The sequence below is a fragment of the Taurulus bubalis genome (assembly GCF_910589615.1).
Source record: "Taurulus bubalis genome assembly, chromosome: 16".
In the NCBI taxonomy this organism is placed as follows: Eukaryota; Metazoa; Chordata; class Actinopteri; order Perciformes; family Cottidae; genus Taurulus; species Taurulus bubalis.
In genome coordinates this window covers 6,852,869-6,876,772 of record NC_136604.1, presented here as the reverse complement: position 1 = coordinate 6,876,772, position 23,904 = coordinate 6,852,869, and the positions used below count along the sequence as shown (strand labels likewise).

Sequence of the window (23,904 nt, the reverse complement as noted above, 5' to 3'; positions counted from 1 at the left end):
TGCTGGAGCCAGACGAAGTCATTAGAGGCTGGTTGAGATTTATGTGACAGCTTTTCACTACGAATGTTTTGCATGAGGAAGAGGACGGAGGCAGACGAGGAATACAATATAAAACAGGAGCATTTCAGGAGAGGCAAGTGTTTACAGATGTAGTGGCCCTAAATGGCACTGTTTTATGTTAAAGACGTTGTTCCGCGTCGCTGATAACTGGCTTTAAATAGCAATAAGAGCGGCTCTGTGGGGATGTCTATGGGCGCAGTGGTGCTTTGAGCTAACGTCGGCATGCTAACACGCTCACAGTGAGAGCGCTAACATGCTGATGTTCAGAAGCCACCAGGTTTACCACGCTCAACCGTTTAGCCCGTTAGCATGCGCCAATATTAGCTATCAGTGGTCTTTAGTTACTTTTCAATCTTTTTTTTTTTACAAGGTTTCTAAATTGGCGATAGTTCATGTTTTTAGTGTTCAGCATAGCATTGGCAAAAACAGGAAATGCAGCCACGTTGTTTCTTTTAAAGGTGTACAGGATGTGTCTTTAATTTGAATAAGGATAAAGTGCACTTTACTTTAAAATACAATATTTGAGTCAGTTTTTCTCTTTTTAAATGAAATGGGTCATCTGTAAAAGTCAGTGAATGTTGTTATTATAAAAAAAAAAAATCACAGTACTGGTGTCCTGTTCATACTCTGCATAAAACCAGTTTGGGCCATAAATTAACCTAATTTGGATAAATAACTGGGCTTACTGGTGCATTTAGAAGTATCTATTGCGCAAACGCTCTTCAAACGAGCGGCCGAACAGAGGACGGCATTCATCAACGTCATTGCCTACGCCAAGCGTGATAGTCTGCAAAGAGGTCACATGAGAAAAGATGCAGAAAACACAGAGGTAGGATCCATTCAGAAATGCATTCAAATAAGAGAGCAGACTAAAACCAACAGCAGAGCGGCACAAATGATCAAACTATCGTACATTATGGCACTTGTTGGCACCATTTATCATAAGTTGTGGGAAAATGAGGACAACTTTGTTGTTTTCCAAAGCTTGGTGATTTGCATGCTGCATCACTGTATTTCAGAGATATTAAACATGTAAGCAAAACATCTGGCCTATTTGCTTTGACACATGGTCTCGTTACCAGAGATCTTATAAAAACATGTTGCTTTTGGCTTGCATGGCGTCAGTCAGCAATCACACTTCATTACTTGTGACCGCAGCAGCCTCTGGAGCAATAATTGGCCACACACTTCTCACTCGTTACATGGACCTTCACAATGTTACCAACACGGATCTCTGGAATCGAACGCCCCCCCCAAAAAATAGGACACCAGATCTGCATTCAATTTATCATGCATGATGACATTTCAAAGAAAAATATTTTGTAAATTTTCCAACATATTACAGGAATAGAAAAAAAAAAATCATGAATTACACACAAAGGCAAATGCTCTTGAGCCTCATCTTCCCATGATGTTGTAAGATGATTTATAGTCTCTCTGGGGTCCGCATTAGCTGATTCAGCTTTTACTAACATCCGAAAAAGAGAAAGGCACTTCTAAGCTCTTTTCATCACGCTATTATCAGTTTGAATGGCTCCTGCCTGGACCTGCAGCCTCTCTCGCTCTGCTTCACACCCTCTGTGTACACCGAGTGTCATTCTCTCTCCCACAGGCCATCAATCATATCCAGCTCCTTTTGAGTTTTTCTAGAAGAGGGAGTCCCTCACCTCAACTCAGGTTTACATTCTTATTCCCCTCTATTTATTTTGCTAAACCGCAGGAGTTTGTACTCATACCAGCATTGTTCCACCCAACATGGCTTTTGGCCCCACAGTTGGGCAGAATCTCTCTTGGCCTTTGCCCGTCTTGAGAAATCAAAGGACTTCTTGCTGAGGATTTTAAAATCTACGAAATACATTGACATTGATAATGTTTCAGTTTGATGCAACGCTTTATCACATATCATGTGTTCTTTCAGTGTGTAACTTACAGAGATGCCAAGTCTTAATAGCTCTGCATAGACCACACTGTTGGTTTGGGACTATAGAGTCTACTGCAGTGAAAGGGAGTTAGTTGCACATATTGATGTCGGCTTTAATATAATGACTTCAGGGTGACTCGTCTGATGAATTGAAGTTAATTCTCCAGTGCACTTTTAGCTTTTTAGTATGTTTGCTTTATCCGCGGTCAATATCTGTGCCAGCTATGAGGCTGAACCGATGATTTCTTGGCGCTGCCAATGGCATGAAGAACATGTAAGACCTGAATCTTTAATTTAAACACACGCCCGAACGCGAGGCTTTCTTAGAATTAGGAGCCCATTCTGAAGGCATTTCATGATTAAATCTGTTATGAAATGAAGGGCTACAGACATATTCTGTATTTTTACTTCTACTTCCTTTCCCTGCATATCCTCAATGTTTGTATTAATTTCCATGTGAGCAGGTGGCCCCTTCAGGGGATTCAGTGGCCCCGAGATTTCATACTGCAGGTACTGTGCTCTGTTGTATCTGATTTGGTGGAGGTCCAGCGCTGTCTGTCTGCGTGCGGATCAGACCCTCAGGGACTCCCATCGCCTCCCCAGCGCTCAGCTCTTCCTCGGTTAACAGGAAAGGATCCGCTTTCAGCGGAGCCGCCTGGCCACGGATGTAAGGAGCTGGCGATGTGTGCGTGTGCGTGTGTGTGTGTGTGTGTGACAAGCGAAACACCACTTTGCTCTGACACCTGAATGTCCACCGGAGACAAAACTTCCACCGGTTTCAGAAGTGGTTCTCGGTACCTCTTGTCGTCACGCCAACAAAGGACAGCGCTTCAGGACCCACATCGGCGTTCGCCAGCGTGTGCCGACTCTCTTCACACCCCACTGCTCCGGACTCTGTATAGAACACATTCCAGCGAGGGTGTCGGGTCAGTGCGGGCGGCGAGGGACACGCGGTGCTTTTGCAGGCTGCAGTAATTTGTTTAACCTCTGATTAGGCCCAGGAATGTCAACTATGAGGACACTACGGGTCCCGACAGCATCGTTTGACACCTCGGCAATCTGTCTTTGCCACGAGCGAGCAAGTCACCACTCGAGACAAAAGCCACTCCGCTGCCTGGCCAGAGAGGGAGTTTAATGTCTGGACCATCTGGTTTGGGCGGAAGAAAGCACGTCTGTGTATCCGTGTGATTTATCTTGTGTCTTTCTGAGTGATAAGCTCACTACATGATATACGGTGTAGCCTTTGTATCAGAAGATTTAGACTGATGATGAAGATATCTTCCCAACATGTCTGCTTAAAGAAAGACTTATGAAGGGCAACAGATTGGAACCCTGACTTCATGCCGTTGTCTATCACCACTTTGGCACACAAAGTGCAGCCTGGACGCAGATTGAAAACATTTCCCTTTTTTATTCAATCTAGCAACACAACACTGACCACATGTTACAAAAGGATGTTTAAATAAATCAGCAAAATCTGGAATGGAATGAGGTAAAAGCAGAGTTATCAAAGGCACATTTCTCCAGGGTTATTATCTTAACTTCTATGTTTTATGCTCAACTTCAAAACACCATTGTAATTTTCTGGTGGAGTAAAAACAGAAGAAAAAAAAGCAAGAATTGTTTTCCTCAGAAGAGCTGCTCTACGGACACACACATTAAATCCTCTACATTTTAGTACGTTAATAAACATGTCAATTTACTAACTAACTTGCAATTACAAGTTGCCGATATGCTTTATCTTCTCGCCACTTGCACCTTTATTAATACCCCACAGGAGATTATGTTGTTACAAAGCTGGGAGTTATGAAATATGCATTCAAACAGATCACTTGGTGCAATCATTAATTTCATGCTTCATATTTCTTCTTTTTCCCAAAGGTACATTGATGAGAAACAGAAACTGGCTGTGTTCATGTGTCATGTTGATGTCTATGAAACACCTTTTGGATGAAAATGTTCTTAATGATCTGGTCTTTGCCTTAAGTTTAGAGGTTATGACTAAACATCCACTAAAAATGCTTGTTTTTGTCACTGACAGGCTGTTTGCACTTTTCCCTTGAACCGGTTCGTTTGGTTTTGTGTCATGTGACTTGTTGTCAGAAAACCACGTACGTTGGCGAGAGGAGTGCCGGTGTTGTTAATTAAGAGTTAGTTTTGAAGCCTTGAGTTCGTCATGTAGTCCGTCACCATATTGTTTTTTTTTGCCGTCGCCATATTGGTTGACCAGAAATGACACAAGAGGGTGAGTACAACCGAAAGCTAAATAAGATTTTTGTAGGAGATTGAAAACATACTGTGAAAGTGTTACAATTGTAAGACGAAAACACAGACGAGTCCCAGACCGGACATTGCCGTGGTAGCGACCTGTCAATCACAAGGTAGACCATAATTTACTGAGGGAATCAAGTCTTTTTTCTCTCTCTTAGTTTTGCACCCAGAGGAGTCAGCCCCTGCTGGCCTGTGGAGAGAATGCAAGTTGAAGGCACTTCCACATTGGCTTCACTTTTCAGACTCAGTTTTGTGTTGCTTCGTGTTATCTAAAAGATTTTCAATGTCAAAGCTGAATTTAACAATGCAGATGTGACGCAAGATTTAAGAACGAGTCTTCTCCGAGCTAAAAGACAGACCGGATCAAGCGAGAGGTTAAGAAAAAGGTTTTATTTCTCTGTAGGGTTCTCTCCATAATGTTGTCAGACACTTACATCAACAATCTGAGCCTTTCAGTGGCAAAAACAAGCACTTTTAGTGGACTTACATTGACGATGAGGAGCTGCCCCGACCGATCACATTGCAGCCCATTTAGTGGCTGCTGTCTGCAGCGTTCTCCCTCAATACTGGACCAAATAAAGAAATTGTTGGCCCTATTCATCACTTAGAAACAAAAACATGGAAAAATAGGGTTTAAAAATACTGAAGTTACCCTTAAAGAGCTTTTATAATGTCCTAGAGTAAGAAATAAGATTCAGTAATATGAACTTTGAACTCATTCTTTGTGGGACATCAGCTTAATATAAGCATTTAGATCTTTGTAAATATGGGCGGATCATGACATGGTACTTCATCACATGCTAGAATATACTGTTTATCTCTGTGTATTCAAAAAAATACACAGCATTATTTGTATATGCATACGTGTATTCGCTTCCCCCATGTGTACACAGCTGTAATTGTTATATATCACTAATAATAGGAATCAGTATTAATGTCCTTGTTTTTCATATTCAGCAGAGGTAAGGTGATCACTCACAAGCTGAACCTTGGCAGGTACTCGTCGTTTCTCAGCCAATAACAAATGCAAATGGATCTCAGTCCAGAATCTAAACCAATAAAAACCTCACATGTTGAACTCTAATAATATTCACACTGTCAAGGCAGCAAATACTGTAAATGACCTGTGTAACTATTACCTGCTTGTCACTTCAATTTTCAAGGTCACCTTAAAACTGAGCGTGTGTTACACTTATAGTACAAAAGACAATGTCATCTCACTTTGGCTATTGTGTACAGTTGGGATAACAAAAACATAATAAAAAAACACAATATATAATACAATGTTAATATTTATGGGCTGCATTCTGTGAGCAACATTTTAATAGAAAAGCATTGTTTCCTTATAGCGTTCCAGATCAGTTCTGTCCTGCAGATGAAGAGTCTGTGATGCTCTGTCACTGCTGCTTTCAGAAGAGTTCAAGTTCTCTGTATTATTACAGCGCAGGTCCCCAGGGTAATGGAAAAGTTGTGGTTTGACATCGCGCTTGAATCTTTGAAGAGCTGCTATGGCGCGCTCTTTTATGTGCACACCTTGCAAGTGTGGAGATAATACCTACTGAACACTATTGTCCTTAAATAACACAACGTTTGTGAGTCTGCTTTGGGAACAGAAACAGTTCAGGTGAATCATCTCTTGCTCTGGCGTTCCTCCTCTCACGCGGCTGGTTTTCAGAACCGCTGAGGGGGAAGGTTACGAGGCGGCGGCGACGCAGCAATGGCGGCCGCTCTGGAGAGGAACCAGATTGAATAAAAAAAAAAGATTCATTGGATGACTCCCGGGGGCTGGCAAAAATGAGATGAAACAAGAGGATAAAATAGGGAGCGTCCCTGTGCTACACGCCCGTTTGGAAGTTCCAAGTTCAAAGGACTAGGAGAAGTCCAGCGGGCGGATCATCATGGCCGTGGCTCGTAGCGAGTAGCTGGGGCCCTTGAAGTAGTGCCACTTGATACCGTTCAACTTCCCTATGTGTTGTCCTTGGGTGAAGTACATGCCGTTAAGGTTGGACGGGCCACAGGCATCAAACCACCAACCTATGAAGAGAACAAGGGAAAGTGAAATATTAGTTGCAAAGCATCATTGCCTCTTAGCAAAAAAAAAACAGACTTTAAGTCAGTGGGTTGATGAAGTCACCCCTATCGGAAGGTTTTGTCCTTGGTAAAGGTTGACAGCTTCCCATGGCCTATCCCACAGGGCCATGGCAATGCTTCAGACACCATTGCGCTGCTATCTGCTCAATGTGTTACTGTCACTGGGTTCAATGGTGTGCCGGTACCTGCTGCTGGGCACTTTTCGGTACCCCTTTCTATTTAAAGCAAAGGGTGCATCGTGCACGAGCTCCAGTTTGACACCACAGTGGTGAATGGCATGGGAAACTTGTATTCTCCCGAGGTGACACATTTCATAATTTCACTGAGGTGTATCTGGTGCTTAGAGGAAGGGTACACATGCTTGGACGGAATTCAGAGTTCAGAGTTATTCATTTTCTGAACATAACATGTAATCCATCCTGGTAATCTTTTATTCACGTCCCACATTGTGAACGGTCCGATATAGAACATTATGTGAGGCATGGCATGTGTCAGTCACGCGGGGACAAATGGCAGCTCCTCTCCTCCCTCCGGTGAGACCTGAATACCACTGCGGCCTACAGTCTGACATTTCACGAGAGCTGTCAGTAATCAGGAGCAATGTTCTGCCCTTGTGGCTGGCGTGGATTGCACAAGATATTAATTTCCCATTGATTGCTGCTTCATGAGACACGATGTAACGGGGAAATGGGTGGACACCTCCTTACATTTCCACAGCTGCTTATAATTTCAGTTTATGCTGCCGCCAGTGGGAACCAAATTTGAACTTGCTTTGCTATGATTTCTTCTCTGGGGGAATTGTCCGCAAGCTGGGCAGCTCTTTCAGAGGAGACACTGCACCTGACATCTTAATAGATGGACCAAGTGTTGAAAGGTTAATGTAATGGAATAGTCAATATTCATAAATTAATGATCGGTTGAATGATTACGTGGAATGTTGAAGTGGTTGCTTTATGTGACGAATCCTCAGGGAAATTGTCACCCAACTGTGGAGTTTCCCTCAGGACGTTCCAGGGTCTTTTAGCGAATTGTTTTGGTTTTAAAGTTTTAAAGGTGCATGTTACAGTTTACCAACATCCATTTCTGTTCAAAATGTCACCACTTCCTCATTTTATCCTGTGAGACATTTGTGTGAAATTGTCAATATATGAGTTATGGCCAAAATGTGTTTTGTGAGGTTGATCTCAAAATTCTAATCACCTCATCTTTAAGTGTAGGTGGATGTTTGTGCCAATTTTTCAGAAATTACCTCCAGGCGTGACTGAGATATCACATTCACGAGAATGTGACGGACGCACAAATGTACGTACAGCTGGACGCACAACCCCAAAATAGAAAAAACAGCCCCCCTGTCACACCTGTCACCGCCGCCGCAGAGGCATACTAATCCTAATGTCAGACAGACAAAGCTATAGGCTAGCTGATGAACATAGTGGAGCATTTAGCAGCGGAAGAGGAGATTTTTCCATCATGAGGTGGTGGAGACCAAAACAGAGCTGAAAGGAGAGTGAATATTCGACTCAAATTTATCTGCTGAATGTGAAAACAAGCAATAGGTTTTGACACGTGTTGTTTTTACAGCTCGTTTCCACTGCACTCAAGTGGCCAAAAAAACATTGAAGATGCTTCACATAGGAAACTGAATGTCTGCGAGCCGCTTAATCCCCCCAAAACGTAAACACAACATAGTTTACGACACCAGCCCTAAATAGAATAAAAACATAATTGACAGAGGCAATAAAAAAGCTAGTAGTAATGTCCTGTAGTTGACACAACGATGGGATGGGGTTTGGTGGTATCATCCCAAGGTGTATTGTGCAACCTGCCGTTTTATTTTATTGAGGCTTTTTTTTTTTTAACCCTCTTAACCAACGAAGCAGACACAGCGAGTGTCTCCTGCTTGCCATCCCTTGCTCGTTGATAAAGTGCAGCCCACACAACCGGCGTCACGCCCATAAACATTCAGTGTGCACGGCAGCAATCTTTTGGGATTTATGACCAGCATCCTCTCTGTTTCCATGACAGATATCTCTACTGACTTGTAAAAACAGTGGAGATGTCTTCTTTTGGAAAAAAAGAAAGAAAGTCTAGTGCAGTTTGAGATCAACCCTTACCTCCCACCTCCTACTGTCAGTACTTTATCCCTACTGTACGTCTGGTGTTGTGTAAATATATACATTACAGCATGTGGGCCCTCCTGCGTCTTCTCAACACGGTATGCTGCATTTGTCCTCATAAATGTAGCAGAGAAGTATTTTCCTTCTTGCATATTCCAGACACTTACATCACTTGATGTCAGCCCCGCTCTTATAAACGCAGGGGAATAAATCAAAAGATATACTGTACATACCGCGGCACAGTGCTGGGTTTGGACCAGCCTCGACTCAGGCTACATGTTGTCATGCCTCTCCTTTGTGGCCTGGCTATAGGCAGGCCATGAATCAAGCAGAGTAAGGGTGTTGATTGGCGATCAGATGCCAGTTCCCTTCAACTCAATGCATTCACAATGACCTAAGAGGTAATGCTGATCTCAAATCTGCACTTTGAAATGCTTGATTAGTACCAGGTCAGTGTTCCACCGCCGTAGCGCTGCCATGAGGTGACAGCGAGGGTCACTGGGCTCCACTTACACAGCAGGAGAAGCGGAGTCATGTTAAATCTCCCTGACACTTGGTGCCGCGCCCAGGGATCTTTTATAATGTACTTGTTTCCAACCACGGTGCAACTGGGAGGGGGACGCGGAACATAGCCCTAATAGGTGCAGATAGATGTATAAGTGGCCATGTTAGGCCCATTGCATGTCATAACGAGCTGAACTAATGACCAGGCAATGAACATTGTGGGGTGTTCGTCACAAGGCCAATCAGAGAAAATTGCTTTTTGGAATGATTCAATCGTGTCATTGTTTTTCTCGTAAAATGCAATTCTGTATTGTGTCGCTGGTGCCATAGAGACAGAAATACTTAAATGATCATACCCGTTCATTGCATCTTTATTTCATAGTTTTACCCAAGGTTTATATTGGTAATAATGACATTGTGCTTCCCAAGTTAATTGCTGAGACCTGAGATGAAGACGACATTGCTAAAAAGAGTGGAAAGGAAGGCAAATGGTTCCATCTTTCATACATTTAAACAGTGCTACGTTCTTATTTGATTGATATTCATTGATTGATTATACATGTATTCTTTGATTCTTTAATCAGTAGCCTTTGCTGTTGTTTTTATTGAACCTTTCTGAGGCTACTGCATAGTTAAATCTATGTCTTTTATTTCATGAAAAAGACTTGACCCCTTGCAATTTTTAACAGCCTTCAGTCTCTTTATCCCCATGCCTGGCCGAGGCATTGGAGTGTCCTGTAACTTCTCAATAGTAATATGGGCCTTTGTCGGTTTCATTGCATATGCCTCCTACCCCTTATGCAATCCTTGAAATTATTGCCGCCCTTGTTCTGATGCGTTCTGCGATGCATGGCAGATGACTCTACTGTATTTCATGTTTATGTTGCTGTTGGTTGTGACAAACATACAGACAAACCCTCTGTTCTATGGAACTTTCTTAGCATCCTGTCTGCTGATTCAGGCTGGCAAGCTAAAGTAATCATAGGGGAGCGTTTAGCAGCTAAAGAGCCGGATATTTCCCTCAGGACTTGGTGGAGACCAAAAATGGAGCTAAACGTACAATGAATATTGGACGTACGTTTATGAGGTGGACAGAGGCCAAATTAATGGCTCTGCTTCTCTGTGTCTGCTGATGATGTAAATAAGCAAACACCTTTGCTAACTTTGTAAGGTGATAATATATCAATGTTGTGTTAACAGCTCGTTGTGCTGCTCCCCAAGTGGCCAAAAAGTAAATCTGTAAAGTATCCTGATTCAACTTTCATCGACTGTACTTGCCGTACGTAGTCACACCGGGAGGTAATAATATACAGGTGGTCCCCCGTTTCGCTCTGAATGAATGATGTAAAGCACCACTTGGCTGCACTTACCACCAGTGAGCATGAGGGCACATTTGCACATGCAGTTGTCGTTGTCCATGTCCTTGGTGCTGAAGTCTGCTCCGTGGATTACTAGACTGCTCTGTCTGCCTGCAGTCCCACTGTGGCTTTTCAGGAACAGTCTGAAATACATGAGGAGGAAGAAGGAGTCAGAACATAAAACATGTTGAATGTTTGTTTGAACAGATGTTTCAAATAAAGGCTGGTGCATCTGCTGGTGTAGATGGAGCTACTAGAAACTCTACCTTTCAATTAATTGCCAAATTAAATCCCACCAAAGTAAATTAGTCCATCATTCTGGGAAACTGACAAGAAGAAGTTTTAGTTCAGATAAAAAAGGACAAAAATACTAAAATAATACATCTCTTTTTTCTTCATGTTGTTGTTACTAAAGTCTGAGTCTCTGTAGGTGGCACTATTGCCATTGTCTGTTTGCCCCTTCTCAAAAAAAATGCACTGCTTGTGCACACTGAATAATGATAAACTATGATAAACAGCTGTTGAGCATCACCAGGCAATCATCCATCCAATGTAAAAGATGACAAGATAGTTAGTATTAAGGTGTCTTGCCATCTCTTAACTCACACTCAATACGCAGCTCGACAGCATATTTCTCAGGGCGTGTCCCACTGTGAATCCGACAGTTCCTTCATCCCTACTGCTGCATCACACGCTTGCCTTTTTTCTTTCTTTCTCCTAACGTCTTTTGCTTCTCTCAAGCTCACTCGCTTTCACCGACTCCCAATAGAAGAGATCGTGCATGCAAAGAGGAAGGGCCGCCGCGCCGATGACGAGGTCGCCATCATTGAGCTCAGTTCACTCTCTTTTTTTGGACAGTGGAACCACGGGGCGTGTCGTGAACTTCACCTTCCAAAAATATGTCATGTTTTCGGGAGACGTTGAACGGCTTTCGTGAAGCCTGTAGCTCTGAAAACGTCACGAGTACCTCAAAGAAAGAGACTCGCCGGGGAAAGGACTTCTGTATTTGGACAGCTGTGCAAATGGCTGATTTGTATAGCAGAGTAAGAAAAGCCAGTAAACCGATGTGTGTAATCCTACAATGCAAGGGGTGAGTCATGTGTCTAATCAGTGGCACCAAACGACCGCTGGATTGGCCAAGTTTGGACAAGGGCCTGTGAGTATAAGCACTTGGGTGTGCGAATAAATGTGCAGGTTCCTCCGTATGTGTGTGTGTGTGTGTGTGTGTGTGTGTGTGTGTGTGTGTGTGTGTGTGTGTGTGTGTGTGTGTGTGTTGGAACAATACGTCCAGGTATCGACCACAGTGTCTGCTGGGCAACAGATGTCAATGGAGATGCTTTCCAGTTCAGAGTAAACTCGCAACGCCTCACTTATGGGAAGCGTGACTTCCATCAGGCTAATTCCGGATCCTGAGGAATAAAACATGTGATGTCGAGGATGGGGTCTGCTACCGCTCTGATGAAGAACAGATTCCGCTCTCTCTCTCTGTTTTTCTCCCAGAGCTCTTTTGCGATCTCTGCCGCGCTGACGAATCGCCAAGGCACATCATCGGGAGGGATTTTCAGCATGACACTTTGACGGGCAGCTTTAAATAGACCATGGCTGTGTTTACAGATCGCGCTGCATATTTACGCAGACCGACGATCCCCCTCAACTCAACCGACATCTGCAGTCAGGATCCATTACGCAGTGATAAGTGGGGTAAATGTGAAGATGGGCCAAGTAATGAACTCAAGAGGAAGAGATGTTTTTCTTGAGGCCTGTCTGTAAGAATGAGAGAGACACAGACTAAGAGACGGCGTGCGATACACGTTCATGAAATGGATCAGGAGACGGTCACCAGGAATTTAACGGGCAATGCCTACAAATCTGAGCCTTCCTGTTAAAGAAACTTAGTCATGTGATTGGTCGAGGCTCAGTGAGCTGTGAGGGGAATCCTTTGGACACCTCCTGAGATGGAGGTTGGTGTCCCGCCATCTAATTATTCTCATAGCCACCGGGGATGCCGTCTTGTTTGTGGTTATTCAGAATGCTTAGAAAGTTAAAATAGCAGCGGTGCATGTCAGCATTAAGATCAGTTCAACCAAATTAGAAGAAAAAAAACCATTCAATTTACCGCTGGTGGATTCTTGCCATGCAGAGCTTTTGAGACATCCGAGCTGAGACTTCTGCTGATCACAAATAGCACCCCAGTCACCTTTAACTTGTAGGTTTACTGGAGTGATAAAAGAGAGACAGCCAACTCTAGCTAGCCCCCCCAGGACAACAACACTCTGGGGCGGTCTCACAAAAGGACTGCGGGGCTTTTACAACTGCTAACCCTAAACAAATGAGACAAGAAGAAGCACCTTGAACAAAAAAAAACTGTCTTGGTGCTTGTGCCATTTGCACATGGTAATACAATATGCATACATTTGTTGCAAAATTGACACCTTTCTATGCGAACACATAAAGCAGTCTAATTCACAAAAATGTAAAACATATGATAAAAACATCTGTAGGGTGTGTGTGCAATCAGTTCTCTGTGAATTTGCTCGTCGGCGTGCAGTAGCTCGACAGCGGCGCCGGCCCGTGATGTTTTTTTTGTGCCAGGGAAGCTTATGTTACGATGACGTTTCAGGTCAGGTCCCATAGGCTATAGGATGCAACCTGGTAACTAGACGTCTCCGTTGTAAAAAAAGAAGAAGCAGAACATCGAGTTACAGCCGACCAGCCTGACGCGTAGATGTCTGTGTGGTTTATACCGTAGCAGCCGGGTGTCATCAGACGATTTAATGAAGGCGAACATGTATCAACATGTGTATCCTGCTACCTTCAGATGCGGCAGGAATTTCATAAACCGAAGGAGAAGCTTTCCATCCAGTATAAAGCAGCTGAAGACAACTGATACTGATAGAATCGGTCACGTTCATAGACCAATGCAGACCGATTCACCGACTTTCCTGCTTTAACCACATTAAAAGGTTACTTTTTGCACAGATTGTATTCATTTTGATACAAAGTAAAGAGTTAAATAATATAATACTTTTAAAGTAATGAGTAAAAACGTAACTCATTACACGTCATGAGGAACTTGCCCAAACCCTACTTATTGCAGCACTAGCCAATTGAAGCACAGTGGGCAGAGCACTCTTGGTGAAAAATACAGCAAGCCGAATTTGTTCAAAGCACTACAAATGAAACTCCACACACTCTGAATTATATTAGAAGTGCCTGCAAATGCCTACAATAGAGATGCCTTTTAAATTAAATAAAACTAAAACTATTTGCATGACAAAACAGCACCAGCGGGCCTTTGATGCAGATTCAGTTTCAGCTTTCCTAATGAGTCTATGCTCTGGAGTATCACAGCTGCAAACTGTATACGTGAGAAATGAATTGCAGGGTCGAGTGAGGATTCAGTGGACTCTGATATGTTTATGTGAGAGCACGTCCAAATAAATCTAGGCTACAATGACTGATTCTATCACGCTGTACCTTAAACACATCATCATTATCGAAATCATTAAAACACTTATACTGTCACACTTTTCTTTCAGTGAAAAACCTTTTAATTAGCTGTATTTATTTATATTTGGAGTCACACGTAAAATAGAAGCATTCCATCTCTTATCTACCATGTATATTAAAAGGTTTGACTTAATTGAAAGCAGAGCAGTGCTTGATAGAGGACTCCTTGGAGGTGGTCCTCCTCACAGAGGAAAGATGTGTTGGATTACAGCTGAGCCGGCTGGGATTGGCTCGGGGCCTCAGATCGGCTAACGTGCCGCTTGTTCGCAGTCTTGCTTTTATCTGACACTTCCCATTTCACAACACACTGTGTTACTCTGAGCAGAGGATATTGCTGTCATACAGAGACTTTTTGAAAGAATGTCTCTGGTGAGGTTACTGGGGGGGGAAACATAAAACAATGTGCCTAACGGAATGTACGTGCACAAAGTTCAAGAGAGATTCTTTGGAGAAAACGGCAGAAATACAAAACACAGCAATGGTGCGAGCGATCGCCGTGCAGCAAATCTTTTCCCGAGACTCAAATGAAAACGTTGTTTTTTTTCAAAATGTCACTTTTCATCTTTTTGAATGACACAGCCAAGCTGAGCCTGCTTCGCTTTCTTTCATGTCCGCGCGCAAAGCCAACAAGCCGTTCGGCTGAGGGTCCAGCGCGTGCTGGTGCACACCTGGCAGTCGTTAGCCTCCTGAACCGCAGTCCGATTGGCCCTTCAGAGGTTAATCACCCCGACCGAAAGGTTTCCTACTGCAAGGCCACAGAGGTGTCTGGCTGGCTGAGACCCGCTTGACTGCTCTCCTACCGCTGGGCTCCATCGAAACACTGCTAACACTGTATGACGGAACTGGAGGTTAGGTTAGCTGTAGTGCAATACATTTTCAGTGTTTTTCGATATTTAAATAACTGGCCGTGGTGTATGAATAAAGTTTCTGAACGCAGTGGATCGCACAGTCGTCTTCTTTCTCTCTTGTGTTCATGAAAAGAATATTGCAAACTGTATCGCTGGATGTGCATGCGGCTCACGGCCGGTGGGCTCTAGGCGGGTGATTAAAAAAACGTCCTGGACATCATGGGTTGGCATCAACCCAGCATCAGTAATATTGGTGAGAAGATATTAAAACAGCCTCTTCACGCTGCTGCCGTTTTAGCTGCCGCACTACCAGGCTTCACTGAAGCTTCTTCCTTTCGGCTGTGAGACTAATTCATTTTTTTTCTCACTTTTTCTTATGTAGCAAAAGAGCACTACCGACTGCATTTCATCAAGCAATCCTGAGTTGTACAATGACAATAAACAAAACCTTGACATTTAAATGTTTGTCCAGGTAAGCGTTCGATCTTGACGTGGAAATCTGGCACAACAACTTCACGCGATAACTTTTTCCACAGCTCTCATCAGCGGGGTTGAGTTTGTTTCGGTGTCATGATCTCAATCCACAGATGAAGGCCATGTGGTGCGGTTGAAAGCTCTGGAATAGGGTGGTTGGGATTGTTTCAGGTGTCATCAGTAATTTTATTTTATTTTATTCTATCATCATTTCTTGGGTTTTCTTTTGTTAAATCCGAGAAGGCGAAAGAGAGACATAACTAAAAAAAACATTCCAACTTTGATTTGAGATACATTTTGAATACACAACACGTTTTTCATTTCACACACATTGTTCTGCTGATCCTTTTTTCCTGTCCTACACAAGTGTTGCAGCCAGTAGCGTTGGTGCTAGATCTCAGTATCAATGGAAACTGTGGAACCTGAAGCTCTCAGGGATGGTGTTCAAGGCAAGACTTGAGATATCTCAGATAAGCTCAGTGTGAGTCTTGGAAAATAGAGTAGTCCCCATGTTTTGGAAACCAAATCGCTGCCAATTTCTTTACTAAATCCTCTGCATGAAAACACATCTCAACGAGATCTGATTCCAAATTGGGCCATTACCATGTGGAGAAATCACTAAATTTAAGAACTTGGCTGTCCTAACAAGGAAGGATATTGAATAAAGATGTAATGGATCGTTCAAAAATAAACATATACGTCTTTTTCTTACAGCAGGGGGGCTTCAACAGTACATACAAAAAAACTATATTTCCATGTTAACCTCAACTTGTGTCTGCGCATATATTCAACCTCTGTGAATGTACACCTCTGCTGGCTCTATCTGGTGCCCAGGGTACTTCACTGCGTCACACCATGCTCTGTGCATTAGTGTTTTAAAATGCATTAAACATACTCACACACTTCCCTTCTGTGAAGTAGTTCACTTTAATTGCGTAATCCTAGAAAAGATATTGACAGGCTCAGGCTTTGGATCATAAATAGTTCAGCGAAGGAGTTTTAGAAACGTCAAAAATGTTGCATGTTGGAAAATATATGATTTGAGGTTTGAGTCCACATCACGAAAAGGTTTCATGCTCTCTGCCTTCAAACGATCTTGCATGAGGATTCAAACTCTTCTGAATTTTCTTTCTCTATTTTCTTTTTCTCTTTAATGGGACATGAGACCCTTTGGATTTCATTACTCCCACACTGCAACAACACTGATGTTTTAGTTTGGAGCAAACTCTTGACACAACTGTGACCATTATTTAGAAGAACAATTGTACTAAATGCCACTTTAATTGCCCCTCTCAGATCAAGTCTACGACTTTAACATTTACTCTACAGCTATAAGTGGAGCTCTAGTCCAGTTACAGTCCGTAACCCCCTGGAGGTTAGCCAACATTCAGATCATTTACATGCACTTTCTTTGAGTATGGTTATTTTTTGACTTTTCTTAACAATTATTGTCTTTGAATCCGGGATTTTCCAATACACCTTCATGCAGACGATACTTCTTCATACTTGCTCGTTCTGTTCTTTAAGCCACAGAGAGATTGCCACTCTCTCTTAATGCAAGAAGCTTGATTGCCTTTACTCTTATCACAACTACTTTAAGGTTTGTTACGAGAAACAATTACAATATACGTCACAGTATTGTGTAAGAAAAGTTCAGATAATCTTTCTTGGCTAAGAGACATAATAATCGTTGGTATTTATCGACAATGCCTGTGTTTAAACTGGTTATTTTAGAAACAATAACAACCTTTAAATCTGCAACTTAAAGACCGTTCTCAGTAATCACTGTTTATCTGCATGGAACTGTTTATGTCTGCAAACATTGTGCATCACTCAGTCCAGTTTGTTGATTTGTCTTTTCTTGTTACATTATTTAGTTTTGTGCAACATGCAATTTTCTTCATTCTGTGCCATAATTTCTTTTTTCATAACATTTGTATTTTTTCTAATTAGCTCGTGTGTCTTTGTTATTTTGCCTTCATAAAGGTTGATTTTTACTTTCCCCTTTTCTGTTCACATTGATATGCAGCACATAGCCCATTTTTGCAGCAAAGAAACTTTGATAAATGAGGGTGATTAAATGAACGTGTTGATCTGATGGTTATCATTAAAACAATATGTGTAGGTCTTGAAATTATATGCGGTTTTATTATTTTCTTTTCTGCGACCCATGCTGTATCACAGCACCCTAATTAGGTTTGATGATAGGGAATTTGTGTTGTTTATAAAGACAGTAACCTTTGCAATTATGGCGACCCCAGTCACAATGAAAAAAAAAAAGACTCAAGAGCTCATTTCATAATATTATGAGGTTGTGGTTCAGTGGGAACTTTGAAGCGCTGGTCAACCCAGATTTATCGCTCAGTGTTGTCCACAAGATTTGTTCGTTCAATTTTAAAACAACATTACTGATGTCAGCTTACGCTGTGCAGATGTAGCCAGTGTAAATGTCTTCTTTCATTTGGCTGCTCTTGCATTGATGTATGCCTCTCCCCCTTCGCTCCGGCTCCAATGCTCTACTTCAAATAGAAGTTCTGCAAAATTAATGCATGTTGTGCATGCATGATACATAGTCTGTTTTTAGGGTGGTAGGTGTCTTTTTCTGTTATCCAAACTGCCCTAAGGAACATAAATCAAAGTATTGGACCCAGAGATGCATAAATAGGTGTTTGGCAAAGTTTACAGTAAAGCAACATTTTTATATTTTCTCCGTTATCCATTAATCTGCACTTTATTATTTTTCTAATAATAGATTATTTGTTTGGTCCAAATAATGTCATTAAATAGTGAACAATGCCCATCTAATTTTACAAAGCTTTGTTTAAAAACATTGCATGATCATATATTATATTAGTCTCAAAGGGTTCCTATTATCGCAATTAAAATGAAAAAAAAATCAACCAAATGCAACCCAAAAACTGAAATTACACTTTATTTAGAAAATATGATTAAAAAACGTCAATCGTGTGATTATTAATGAGCTCATTGAACAGTTTTATTATGCCGGATGAACCCGACAAGAATTAGATGACTGAATACAATTGAATAGCAGGTCCTTACTTAATGCACACTGGTAATAAATATAACATTTAGTCTGTAAAAATGACTTCATTTATGATGGATTAGGACCTTGTATTTCACAAAGGAATAATTGCAACCCTCCCCCCTCTGAAGTCATTTCCGTTTCACATATAGATGAAACCAAGAAGCTGGCAGCTCGACAAACATTTCTTGGCAATTCTCAATATTGTTTATAATAAATGTACTCAGACTATTCAATTGTTGTACCTGCTTTCCAAGTGGTCTGTTTGTCTTGTTAATGTGCTTTCCTCCTTACAGCCTGTGTGTGTGTGTGTGTGTGTGTGTGTGTGTGTGTGTGTGTGTGTGTGTGTGCGTGTGTGTGTGTGTGCGTGTGTGTGTGTGTGCGTGTGTGTGTGTGTGCGTGTGTGTGAGAGAGACAGAGTGCAAGAGGCAGATTTACGACACCAAATGAGGTCTTTACGAATGTTTGTCTGACTCACGGTGAAGCAGACTGTGTTCCCGTAAACCACCACGGACGACTGAAACAAATCCAAAACCAACTGAAAGGCATATCGCGTACAGCTATCTCTGACGTTTCGGAGAACACTTAGAAACAGGCAAGAGCCAAAGCAGAAAACGTGGCAGCATCGGTTTGTTTTGGGCCGTTTTTCAGAGGCGCAGTGTTGTGATTACCATACCACAACTATTTTTCAAGAACAAATCTATTTCTAGAGATCAGCGTGTCGATTGGACTCCTGAACAGCATAAGCCTGCATGAAAAACAGGCTGTCATGGCCAGGGATGCCCTCTGCCAGCCGCAGAGGGACAACAACAACTTTAGTTTCCCTAATTGAAAAGAACAAAAGGTCAAGCATGGGATGCTAAAAATATGCGTGAAAATCTCAGAAGGGATGATTTAAAAGCAGATATTAATGTGTGTGTGAATTGAAGAGATTCAAACAAGGGAAAAAACATCTAGGTGCATGTTGAGGTTTGATTCAGCACCCTACATACCCTGCACAAGCCTGAGGTCAGTGCCTTCGCATTCAAACCAGGGCCACAAGTAGAGACCAAAGGTACAATTAAGAAGAGATGATTTCACTCAGTCCTTTAGACCAAAACCTCAACTCTACGTTAAATTCAAAACAAAAAAACAACTTGATCTCCTTTGCTTGATTCCCGGTGCTCAGAGAGAACCACAGAGCCCTGTCCAGGTACACAAGCTCCTCAAGACGCAAACCTTGTAAAGTGAAACCCCTGTCATCACATGACAATTCTGAAAAATTGTATATGGCAACAAGCCTTACCCCCTCCGCCCCCATCCCTCCCACTGTAGGGAAACACTTGTGTGCGAGGAGTGGAAGGGTTGAGGCAAAAGGCTTTCAAGCCACAGAATTTCGCTCCTCTCATTTCGTCATTTAAAGCTGGACGCAAGACATTTCGCAACTAAAGGGACCTCTTATCGGAGAGAAGCAGTCATCCAGTGAAAACTGTAGGATTGGAGGTGTCAGAGCTTTTCCCGAGAAGCCAGCAGTTGCTCGGAACTCTGTGGAATTTGCTGTAGTTTTCCACATCTGAGAGGGCCAAGCAGCTGCCATAGTTTGAGGCCTGTTATCATTAACCCCCACAAAAGAAAACAGAAACCTTCGCCCCCGCAACATGCAGGGACAAAGCGTCAATCAAGGGGAATGAGGAGACGACGACAAGCGATAGATTTGGTTTGGAAGGAATTTTGCGATGATAAAAGCCTCGCCACAGAGTTGCATAACCGGATCGGCGGGATAGAAGTGTTAGCCATGTTTACAATGTCAACATGTTGACTTTCCATTACAGTAATGTGTCCTTATATAATTCCATTCTTCCAATGGTGCTATCTGAAAGGCTCGATAAAGGGTTATTATAATTCATGACATAAATGTTTGCACCAAACATCATGGCAAATTCATCCAATAGCGGGTGAGATATTTTGGTCTGGACCAAAGTGGTGGACAGACTAACCAACCAACACTGCCTTCGACAGGTTAGTTCAATTATGTATATATTCATTTATTCACATCTCAGCCTGAAGTTTGTCTCATTTTAACATCTGGTGCCGCTATAAATTCAAACCAGATTACATATTGACTGTAGCTCAGTGGCTAGCATGCCCCTCTTTCAATCAGAAGGTTGTTGGTTCCAACCCCGGCTCTGCTAGTGCGTGTCCTTGAGCAAGACACTTAACCCCTAATTGCTCCCCGTTGCTGTGTCTACGGTATATAGTGCGGAAATGTAAGTCATCTTGGATAAAAACGTCAGCTTAATGTAATGTAATATATCAGCCGCTGTATAAAAGCTGTCATGAGGATGGACAAATCTCACAGTCTTGAGTGAGTTCCTTGGCCTGAAAGAAACAAAAACACAATCCCCATCTGTAACTTCGTATCCGCCGTCTTACCTGTAGTTTTGTTTCTCCCCGCCGACTTGGAAGCGGTCGTATAGCGAGAAGGCTTGGTGTCCGTCCCAGTCCGTCAGTTCCACGCGGAGGGCATACTGCCTCTGGCTGGTCAACTGGTAAACATACTCGTTCCCCAACCAGTGCTCTGCAGGCAGGGTGCCGAAACCCTGCAGTGAGAGGAAGAGGAGCCAAACAATCAGTGTGGAAACAGTGCTGGAAATCCCCTTTGTAAATCATGGACGAGATATTACTCATTGCTACCTCCACGCTTCACTTAGAATGATAACATCTCAACACTAGAGGATTGTGGATGGATTAAAGTTATTCTTAGTTATTATTACTCATATCATCCCAGCATTCTTTCCCGTTCCTAAAGATCTCAGTGAATAAGCCGCACACATTACTCACAGTGCATATTAATGTGCTTTTACGCAGGTTTCTTAGGCTGGCTTTTGGCCTGGTCCTCCACGTGGATAGACTTACCTACCTATAAAAGTGTCTAAATTGGTACCAGCTGAAATAGACGCACACCTTTTTCCATTCCATGTCTTCCTCTCGAGTCACACATGCTAAACTCATTACTACTTTAAGACTCTTTTCCCAAAATATATATGCCGCATGCAAAAGTTTGTATTTGATCAGAGTGGCTCCCGGTCACAGGCAAAGTGCTTCTGACAGCAGCAAAGAGCAGTGGATTGCACAGGGGGAGTATTGTGAAGCGGGATGACATTACAGGTCTGACAGGACAGTCTGAACCGCTCCATTAAAGATCGGGAAAGAGGGGGCCGAGGAAGCAAAGTCAGGGAGAAGTCTGTGTTTGTGCTGAGCGTGTGTGGTGATGAGGAATGGGATGGAGGGAAAGTAAATATGGGGCATTCCTCAAGCCTTAGGCATGTCCTGCCGAGTGGGTGGAAGAGAAAGTGACTGGGGCCCATTACTGCTTTTCCCTTTTCTCTCTAACTCTTTCTCCAGAATTGATCTCACTCCTGGAGAGATGCTCCCTCCTGACTGTCGTCCAGCTCGGTTCAAAGCCACCTACTGTGAGTGCGGTTTATTTCAAGAACCCTGGCTGGAAAAAAAGGCTTGGAGCCCCGTGGAGCTTTGTGATTGTTGTGTTCCTTTATTGCGGTTCCGGTACCTCGCGATCCCTCACACGCAAACCTAATCAGAATCACTTAGCTCAGGAGCCATGAGGAGATGGTTCGTCACATTGTTGGACTGAGCGCTTAGTTTGTATTTCAGTTCCACTCGCTAAAAGCTCTTTATCGGGAAGAAAATAGCTGTAAACATTTAGCACTGTAAATGTCAGGAACTGTTGCACATGCAAAGATAAACTAGAAAGACTGAGAGAGTCCAATCCTTTACAACAGTGCTTCTTAAAGTCTTCTATCTGAGCTCCTCAGCACCTTTCATCAGTGCCAGCCTTTATGTTCTCATGAATGTTATATATGATATTCAACTATACCAATGTGTTTAAATACAACACATCTGAATTGATCATTTTTTAGGTTGCTTTGATCAAGTTTGCATTCAATGCCACTTAAGAGTGGCACAGAACCCATTACTTTGAACTTACTATTTAGTTTATTAAGTGTGTATATACTTTTAGCTGACTATATAAACAGCTTTGTACATGTTGGGCCTTTTCGCAATCTTGGAACCCATTGGCTATCTGGTCCGACATATCTGGGCAAGACTTTGTCTTCCGATTAACATTTACAAAAAGAAAAAGAAAAAAGAAGCTTATTAGCCGGTGGATTCAGAGATTGAATTTCAGCCAATGAAACACTTTTGCTGTGTTCACCTGCCAAAGCCCGCGCAAACACGAATAGTACATTGAGTACAAACAGAAAGCAGAACACTTCCGATTCCAACAATATTTCCCCCTTTGCCGACATATGAAGATGTCTGCTCATAGAGATGAGCCTTTTCACACCCGAAAGTCTGAATCAAGGTATTTTGCATATTTGTTACGGTGTCTTCATTTGATGCAGTTAGAAAAACTATCCATATATCTACGTCCTGTCGTCATCCCTATACTCTCAATTGATCGTTTTGTAGACGGTCTCTTCCTGCCTCTCTTATCCTGCCTCTCTCATCCTCTTGACTCAGGCTGGTGGTCAGCTTACTGCTGACTGTGGATTCACGAGTCAAACTACATGAGCTTCCAACTTTGCCCCTGGAAACTGCACAAGTACACCCCAAGGTGCTTTTAGGGGCTGGAAAGAGTTGCGCTACGACCACCATTTTCACATGCTGATAAGAAGGAAGAGTGAGTTGTGAATATGATTTGCGAGGTCCCCTGTGATGTGTGGTCTCCTGGTAATGTGATTATAAAAATCAGATGGTCCCCGTTGCCAAGCGTCTCTCCGTGGTCCCACACAGAAATAGCACGTCAGTTTTTACTGAAAGATTTACAAATCCTCCAAGTACATTAAATCTGTGTGCACGAGGCTCCGGGGGGCCGAGAATGAGAAAATGAATAACACAAATCAAACACCATCGATCATCTCCGGGGTTGTCAAGGAGATGACCGCTAACGTTAAGCTATTGGATCAGCGCTGTAAATGTCGGCCAAGGTCCGTGAACGTGCCCTGGTGTATTGCAACTCCCCGCTCTCTCTGACACCTGTTCAAGAGCTCGAGGGTCACCACGTCCGACTCATAAGCTCCACCATCCCGTGGTCCAGTCGTGTCCGGTTTTCTAGTTCCCCGAGTTGCAGGACACATTTGGCCATTTGTTTGGTCTCATTTTGTGATGATCCACTAAAGCTAGGCGCTGTACGAGATTATTATTATTATCTTTCGCCGCTATCTCGACAGTGAGATTCAATACGTCTTTGTTTGGAAGGGGAGAGGGAGACACACTGCACTGGTCTAGTTGGTTCTTTCTTTTCAGGCCTCGTATATCTTTATTGTCTTCATTTGTTAAGTGTTAAGTCACAGTTAAGGACCTTTATTCAATCTAATTTGGGATTTCTCTGGTTATAACTCAGAAATCCTTTTCCACCTGACTGAAAGTTTGCACATCAAGAGCAGCGGAGCAGACGGGGGGAAGTAATTAAACGGGAAACACAAAGCAGATTACAGGGGATGGAAGGAACACAGTCCATTTGATAATAAACTCACGGCTCATGGAAGGTATACACAGGTGACTTCCAGAGCAAACACAAGCAACGCACACTGCCAGCAATAATACAACCCAATCCACCGTCTCAACGGCACTCCGGTTCTGAAATGTTAACACCCTCAATGCAAATACACAGAGATTTCTCCCTGATGACAAACAGATGACA

General features: G+C 42.7%; 1 protein-coding gene across 1 annotated transcript in view; it reads right to left on the bottom strand.

Moving 5' to 3' along the window:
• Positions 1–4,644: 4,644 nt before the first annotated feature.
• Positions 4,645–23,904, bottom strand: part of angpt1 (angiopoietin 1) — a gene marked incomplete at its 5' end in the record, with an annotated part of 51,080 nt that continues 31,820 nt past the window's right edge. Inside the window, 3 exons of the mRNA XM_079232457.1 lie at positions 4,645–6,286; positions 10,335–10,465; positions 20,610–20,776. Of these exons, the coding sequence (XP_079088583.1) occupies positions 6,123–6,286; positions 10,335–10,465; positions 20,610–20,776 (462 nt within the window). The 3' untranslated portion in view covers positions 4,645–6,122. The remainder of the gene's footprint in view (positions 6,287–10,334; positions 10,466–20,609; positions 20,777–23,904) is intronic.